Source organism: Gymnoscopelus microlampas, assembly GCF_963454915.1.
Source record: "Gymnoscopelus microlampas genome assembly, chromosome: 17".
Lineage (NCBI taxonomy): Eukaryota > Metazoa > Chordata > Actinopteri > Myctophiformes > Myctophidae > Gymnoscopelus > Gymnoscopelus microlampas.
This window is the reverse complement of record NC_139954.1, coordinates 11,535,575-11,544,469: the sequence shown is the minus strand read 5'-3', so window position 1 is coordinate 11,544,469 and position 8,895 is coordinate 11,535,575. Positions and strand designations below refer to the sequence as shown.

General features: G+C 41.7%; 1 protein-coding gene across 1 annotated transcript; it reads right to left on the bottom strand.

The window, feature by feature from the left end:
• Positions 1 to 8,125: 8,125 nt before the first annotated feature.
• Positions 8,126 to 8,542, bottom strand: LOC311064283 (large ribosomal subunit protein eL14-like; the record flags this gene model as incomplete). Its single annotated transcript, XM_084084117.1, has 1 exon — positions 8,126 to 8,542. One exon carries the CDS (start codon positions 8,540 to 8,542, stop codon positions 8,126 to 8,128), a length of 417 nt encoding a protein of 138 aa, XP_083940243.1.
• Between the last annotated feature and the right edge of the window lie 353 nt (positions 8,543 to 8,895).

The following is an 8,895-nucleotide window of genomic DNA, read 5'->3' as shown; positions in this document are numbered from 1 at the left end:
CCTTTTCACATTGGCCTATTATAGCGCCACCAGGAGGCCATAATAACCTACCTGACCTGGCGGAGACTTGTGCTCCGAGGAGCACTTTTTCTAGTTTGATATTGCTCCTACATATTTTGACCAAACATCACGCAAATTGGTGCACATTATCTCTATAGTCATAACTTGTGATCAAGATGGATCTGTCCGATTTTTCATATTCCATCCTGATTGGCTAAAATTTACCTCCAAAGTTTACAGGAGTGGCCCGTTTTGAACAAAATACCTCAAATCATGAACGCAGCATCCAATTGATGTGAAACTTTGCACGCTCATTCCCACCAGGCCAAGGAAAAAATCCCACCCTACATCCTGTATTAAAATAACCTAGAGGGTCAACCGACAGCCGGCGGGCAGTTGGACGGGCGAACAGTGGGTGGGGTGGACGTCACAAACGTAACATGCGGACCAGCGAGGCGCACCGTTGCCGATCCGCACCAAACTACCACACACGTCAGCAGTCCACAACATAAAAAATAAACATAAATAAACATCCATACAAATAGAATCTATATTACATACATAAGTACATTACACAAATGATACGCTAACATCCATAAAGCAGCAACATAAATCCTCACTTCCCAACCGTCCAACCCACTGATCACTATACCCCACAAACCCTGCACACATGCCCACTGACACTATACTGCCCAAATCCACAAACCACTCACCACTCCATAAACCCACTGCCCACTACCGCCCATCACCCCACAAACCCACAGAGAGAGAGAGAGATTGGTTCGTTTTGAACAAAATGCCTCAAATCATGAACGCAGCATGCGATTTCCGTTACATTTTCCATGTTCCCACTTGGCCCAGAAAGAAATGCCACTTGAAAACGTTCACATCAGCCTCATGGTGGCGCTATAACAGGCCGATTCATGTTTTTACCTATAACTGCACCGATCTGCGTGAAACTTCGCACGCACACTCCCTAGAGGCCAAGCAAAAACCTTTGCCTTGCATTTTTCACATCTGCCTTTTAGAGCGCCACCAGGAGGCTGACTTTTGTAAAACAAATGTTTTCTTCTTACTCCTTCAGATTATGTCCAAAAAACAGGCAAATCGGTACACAGTATCTCTATAGTCATGTGATCAAGATGGATGAGTCCGATATTTCATATTCCATCCTACTTGCCTAACATTGGCTTTCAAAGTTTGCAGGATAGGTCCGCTTTGAACAAAATTCCTCAAATCATGAACGCAGTGTGCCCCCCTTTTCACATTGGCCTGTTATAGCGCCACCAGCAGGTCTAATTTAGCAAACCACACCATTTTTGGAACAAAATCCTGAATGCAGTGTCCGATTGCTGTGAAAAGCCTAAGAAGAAATGGAACCCTTTTCACATTGGCCTATTATAGCGCCACCAGGAGGCCATAATAACCTACCTGACCTGGCGGAGACTTGTGCTCCGAGGAGCACTTTTTATAGTTTTCCATCCATTCACTTCGTACGTTCGTAGATGTTTCAGAAAATCTGGTAAAACTTCCTATGAAGCCCATGGCTATAATGCATTATAATCTGCTACAAATTATATTGTATGTATATTCATAGTTAATTCACATTAATTTAAACCACTGTTTTTCGAAACCAGGTTGAATCGGCGTCAGCACAAATAAAATCATCATAGCCTATGGCTATCATCAGTCAATTTAATTTACTTGACGTTATTCCTTCCTCTCTACAATGACCGTAATGAAGGAGCAATGGGCCTCATGCAGCAATAAGCTCCTAATGTTTCCTCTTACATTTCTTCCTAAGTGAATTCCTAAGAGAAGTTGAGTCAGATTCATGAAACGTTCTTAAAAGGCAGAATTGTTCGTAACTATGTTCTTGATGATGATGAATCCCAATCCTCGTAACTTGAAGGGGTGTGCCAGTTCATCCTAATTACCATAGGGAGCCACCCCATCAATCCCCATATAAGGCATGACTGCATGGCTCTGCCTGCAGTCACACCTGTTGCACACAGCAACTGCAGGAAATCACACACAGAAATAAAATTGAGAGAATGAAGTAAAGAATACCTAAACTATAAGTCTACAGATGGTGGAACACCAGACTCCAAACATAAACATGTATTAATTCATAGTTATGTGGAGGTACTTCTGAAGTGAACAGCAAATAATTTTATTTAATTAATGAATGTATTTTATTATTTCTCTCACATTAATCAACATATCACCATTAGACTTCAATGTACATTTGCTGAAATTAGCTGTTAAAAGTTATCCATATTTCATGTTCAGGAGTAGCGTTAGTTGTGGATATAAAACATTTTATTACTGAAAGCTGGTGGGTGGATGTGGAGGGTCTTTAAGGTAGCAGCTGCTTGGTATGTAATGGGGTGGAAATAGGGGTGTGGTGGGTGATATGGTGGTGCAAGGAGGGGTGTAGGGGGCTGTGTGTGGGGTATGGGGATGGGGATGACGGGTGGGTATAGGGGGGCTTTCAGGTAGGAAGGGGACTGGAAAATGGGGGTGTGGCGAATGTCGGGGATATGGGGGTGGGGGTATGGGGGGTGATGAGGGTGGGTTGGGTGGGGGGTTATGGGGTAGGTATGGGGCTTGGTCTTCAACTCAACCGGGTCCGTTTGGGTTAGATTGTAATTTCAGACCCGTCTCAAACATTTTCATGTCAAGGACCCCCAAATTGACATGCATTTGGCTGCAGACCCCCACCTGAAAATATTTTCTGCCAGGGAAAATGTCTCAAGATTTATCAAAATGTCTCGAAAATAGCCGATCTACAAGCTCAAAATGGCCAGTAATGGGACGTGTTGTGAGCTTGTAGATCGGCTATTTTCAAACAAAGTATAAAATAGGGTTAAAGTGATTAAACTGTTCTTCGTTTGCTGTGGACCCCCTGAAACTCCCTGAAGGACCCCTGGGGGTCCCCAGACCACACTTTGAGAACCACTGCTCTAAAGATATGATACAAATATTATTGTAATTTAAATCCTATATTATACAACTGTAGAATTGAAGAAACTTCGAGAATTAATTATTTTGGCACAAATATGTCACGCTTAAGAACTCAAAGGCCAGCCTAAGAGTGCTCATCAGTGGGTGTAGATTCTGTTCTTACCTAAGAACAGATCACAGCTAAGAAAACATTGGAGTATACCAAAATCTTCTTAAAAACTTCTTAAGTGGGTTTAAGAAGAAATTTCCTCTTAAGTACCGTTGCTGAATGAGGCCCATTGTTTTTAAACAGACTAAAGGTTGTTACACACCGGGGCGATTTTATCGTGCGAATAATGCGTTTTTTTTTTAAACCTTATAAAGTCAATGGCTCCGTACATGGAGCGAAAAAGCGAAAAAGCGAGGCGAAAAAGCGTCTTAATTATTCGGAACGAGTCCGAATTTTGCGTATATTCGCTATTTTCGCCGGTGTCGCCCGGTGTGTAAGGACCTTTAGACTTGTTTCCTTTTCTGTGTTCTTTGTACATTTCACTTATAAATACAACAGAGGATGAAACAATTTTCAGATCTTGCAGTGGTGGAAAAAGTACTCACATTTAAAAGTAAGAGTCTGGAATTCAAAATTAACTTGATTAAAAGTACAAAAGGATTGGCCTCAAAAGGTGCTTAAAGAACCAAAAATAAAAGTACAAAATTATTTGAAAATAGCAGATCTACAAGCTCACAACGCCGTCGCGATGTGAGTCTTTTTAAAAAAAGACAAAGAAGACTAGACTAGGACAACAAGAACTCAGTCAAACTATCAGTCAGTCACAACAGGAGGGAGTACACATTAAACACACACACACACACACACGCACGCACGCACGCACGCACAAACGCGCGCGCGCACGCACACACACACACACACACACACACACACACACACACACACACACACACACACACACACACACACACACACACACACACACACACACACACACACACACACACACACACACACACACACACACACACACACACACAGAGAGCACTGCCTTGACAATTTATGCATTTTATACTATACATTTTTGTCTTGAAGCGAGCCCACTTTGTTTCTTAAGGAACAGTATTTTCTAGTTTCAATTGACATTGCAATAGTATATATCGCCATACAACTATTCAAAATCTATTAATAAGCCACATCAAGGAACTGTAAATGATACTTCCAACATAACCCGCAATCTCCATACTTGGTATTTAGTGAATGAGGTGAACTTGCTTCATGGTATGCCAGTGGCTATCAAATTTAATCACTGCTGACTGCGCACAAATGATCTGTATGACTGGGAGGGTGTCAGGGTGTTGGGTTTCTTCACTTGGTGTCAGTATGTCTTGTCAAATAAATTATTTGGAATAGGTTAATATTCAGTGGTGGAAAGTACATTGAGTACATTTCGCTGCTAATAGCCTTGTTATACATACTTTGCATGTAGGCATGTCTGACATGTCTGGCTGAGACAACATGTTGGCCCCTGCCCCAATGTAATCCAATACAAAAGTGGCTCACATAATGTGATTTTCATTCCTTGTACTCGTCACATTTCATTTCAGCATTACATTTCAGCATCAAATGATTTATTAAGTGGTTGGTAGGCCTTCCTGTCGGAACTCCTGCCTGATTGTTTTATCTCTACTGGTTCTGTCTCTGTCTGATTGCTCTGTCTGATCCCCGTAAACGCACGCGCGCGCGCGCACACACACACACACACACACACACACACACACACACACACACACACACACACACACACACACACACACACACACACACACACACACACACACACACACACACACACACACACACACACACACACACACACACACACACACACACACACACACACACACACACAGAGAGAGAGCACTGCCTTGACAATTTGTACTTTTTACACTATACATTTTTAGCTTGAAGCGAGCCCACTTTGTTTCTTCAGGAACAGTATTTTCTAGTTTCAATTGACATTGCAATTATATCGCCATACAACTATTTAAAATCTATTAATAAGCCACATCAAGGAACTGTAAATAGTACTTCCAAAATTACCCGCAATCCCCATACTTGGTATTTAGTGAATGAGGTGAACTTGCTTCATGGTATGCCAGTGGCTATTAAATTTAATCACTGCTGACAGCGCACAAATAATCTGTATGACTGGGAGGGTGGCAGAGTGTTGGGTTTCTTCACTTGGTGTCGTCAGTATGTCTTGTCAAATAAATTATTTGGAATAGGTTAATATTCATACTTTGTATGTAGGCATGTCTGATATGTCTGGCTGGGATTAAGGCTTGGCCCTGGCCCCCTAAATGTCATCCCATAATAAAGTGTCTCACATAATGTGATTTTCATTCCTTGTACTCGTCACATTTCATTTCAGCATTACATTTCAGCATCAAATGATTTATTAAGTGGTTGGTAGGCCTTCCTGTCTGATCCCTGGTTATGTTTGCCTTCACTGATTGGATCCTGACTCTTGCCTGTACACTGGATTAAACCTTGTGAACTTTAAATTGTTGTGTTTACAAATATGTTGACAATCCTGGGGTCTATTTCACGAAAGCGGAATTAAATTATCCTGGTTTAAAAGGCAAATCCAGGTTTGACAAGCCTGCGCTGTTCAGCCTGGTTTATTCAGTTCCACGAACGCCAAGCCTGGCTGAGAAGGAGCGGCTTTGTCGAGCCAGGATTGTTAAACCAGGCTGAATGTGCGTTCACCTATTCCTATAAAAGACCATGAAAGTCGATAGCAGAATCCTTGAACTTGACCAATCATGGAGCCCAAAACCAGAGCGGTGTTCTTCTCTGTGGCTGAACAGCAGCACTGCAGCAGCTCATGGAATCATACAAGAAAGTAAAATGTATAATAAGCAAGAGAGGAAACACGGCCGCAATAAATATAGATCCAGGGAGAAAGCGTGGCAAAGTATTGCCGACAAATTAAACGCAAAAGTGGTCCAAAAATATGCAATTAATTTATATACGTCCATAAATATATAATTCAGTTAGGCTTAAACATGAGGCATGGGCAAATTCTCCTTCTACAGCACAGCCACCAAGGTATGGAATAGTCTAACCCCATCCCTCAAAAAATGCAGTTCGCTGGGCTCATTCAAAACAGCCCTAAAAACTCATCTTTCTGGAGGCCAAAAGAGGAGCTAGTACCAGTTTCCCTGTAGACAGACGACCCCCCTCCCCATTTTTTGTACATAGTGGTATTTTTTTCCTCTGTATTTTTATGTTGATTTTTGAACTGTTTGGTTGCTACTATATATGTCTCTGAAATTAATTCAAGGACCCCAACGGAAACAAGTCCGGAAGGACTTTTTTGGCCGGACCTTTTAGACAAAAGTATTATAAATGTAACTGTGTTGTTTTACATTATTTTGCCTAATAAAAATGTCAATCAATCAAACCATCAGGGGATCAATCACACTGAAGACAAACACTCTGTGACCAATTGAAAAGGTAAAATAATAGCCTAATCCTGGCACAGGGATCAACAAGCTTGAAATAAGCCTGGCACTGAATGAGTAATAAGCCACATCAAGGAACTGTAAATGATACTTCCAACATCACCCACAATCCCCATACTTGGTATTTACAGTACTACTGTATGTGGAGTTGTTTTTTAAATCGTTTGAAAAAGATCTGTATGAACACATCTTTTAATAAAGTCAAAGTTGATTGCAATTTGTGATAATGAAAATTGTGTTTTACCACTTTCACCTATTTTTCAAATTGGCCTCATGGTGGCACTATAACAGGCTGATTCACGTTTTGAGCTACAACTCTTTTTTTTTTGTTATCAATTGTTTTTATTATCAAATCGACAATACAATTATATTCACATGAATACATTTTTCAACAAAAACAAGATACAAACAACTTAAAACAAAATAATAATAAAAATAAACCCACCCACCCCTCCCCGGACCAACACTTTCTCGAAATGTAAGGGCCAAACACCATGCCTATACAAGGTCAAAACACTGTGTACAACACTTAAACCAAATCTTTAAGCTCATCTGCAACATTAGAACATCATTTAAGATAAATACAGATGGAGAAGGTGTAATATCAGCTCCCAAAAGTGGAGAAGGTGTAATATCAGCTCCCAAAAGTAATGACAATTTAGCAGCAACCATAACCCAAAAAGAGGAAACCATTGGACATTCCCAAACCATGTGAAAAAAGGTACCAATAACATTTGGAGCACAAAATGTGCAGTTGGGGCTATTTATAAACCTCATAGCACATAATCTACGGGGAGTCAAATATGTACGGTGAACAAAATTTAAATGAATCTGTTGATGATCTGGATTCCTAGAAGACAGCAATATATTAGACCAAACTGAGTCCCAATCAAAATCAGGATCCAAATTCCCTATATCGTTCCTCCACAAAGTATCCACAGCTAGGGACCCATAATTAGATTCTGATAAAAATGCATACAATACGGAAACGAGGCCTCTTGATCTACTAACGTCACAGATGAGTCTATGTAAAGGGTGCATTGTAAGGGAAGTCTGCCACGGAACTCCATAAGTCCTCATGACTGTTCTCAGTTGTAAATAAAAGAAAAATGAGTTCCCTGGCAAATTAAATGAGTCACATAAATTCTGAAACGAACGCAAACCATTCTCATCAAATAGATCACCCAACGTATGAATCCCCTTTGAACTCCATCTAGGAAAGCGAATGGGACGTCCCTCCAGCAAAAGTCCTTGATTATTAAACACTGGGGAAAATAGATTCCATTTCAAGTCAATCCTGCACGTTTTTTCTGCTGCCCTCCACACTGCTACCAGCTGAGATATTATTGGCCCAAAGCGAACTTTGCATTGATTAGTAGTTATATTTGAATAGATAAGATCTCTCAACCCAAAAGGATGTACTTGAGCTATAACTCTTGAACCATAAATAATTTGTCCTTGGATCCCTTGGATTATTACGCAACTCCCCAAATAAGCCACGCCATTTCTACCTGAGGTTTTCCACCATGTTGCATTTTATTCAACTTTGCCGGCCAACAATAAGCTATCTGGCCTGGCGAAGATCTGTGCTTTGAGGAGCACATCTTTGTTAAAAAGTCTGATTATTTTCAGGATTAGATCATTTCTTTGCACCGGCCTCCTCCTGCAGTTTCCTCAACTCATGTTTTAGTTCTGCCTTAATCTCCCTCTTAGCCTTCATCACTTCCAAACGGTGAATGTCCAACATGTTGGCCCTGCTCTCTCTGGCCTCGATCTTCTTTGCCCAGCTGCTTTCAGCCCACTTTCCGTCGATTTGAGCCTCCTCCCAGGCCTTCCTCACAAACCTCTGACGGGCATTGTGTGGAACTTTGATGACGTAGTCAGTGAGCTGCAGGCGCTCAAAACCCATGGCTTGTCTTGGCACCCCCGTGCAGGGGCCATCGACCAGAGCCCTGTTTTGGTCAATGACATCCACGATGACCACCAGCTCGCCGGCGTATGACCCGAAAGAGATGTAGGCGACGCGGCCGATCTCAGCGTAGCGCTCAAACACCATGATGACTGAAAACCTCTTCCGGCTCTGGAGAAATGTTTGTTTTGTGAAAGCAGGCCCCTTGAGAAATGATATTTATGCGACCATGCCTATGACGTCAGTCATCTATGACATTTGGGCAAGGTGCCAGCACGATCGAAGCCCCATCGACTTCCATTATAATCATCTACCCTGCTGTTTCTCAACATTGGGTCCTGGGACCACCAGGGTCCCAAATGGACTCTCACGGTCACGGATCTGTAACTCTTGAGACTAACAAACTCTCAGTTAAATTAACACTGAGGGTTTTACAGTGTAGATTGGGGTCCCAGAGACTGGGGGTATCAAACTGGGGGTCCTTGAAATTAAAGGGGTTG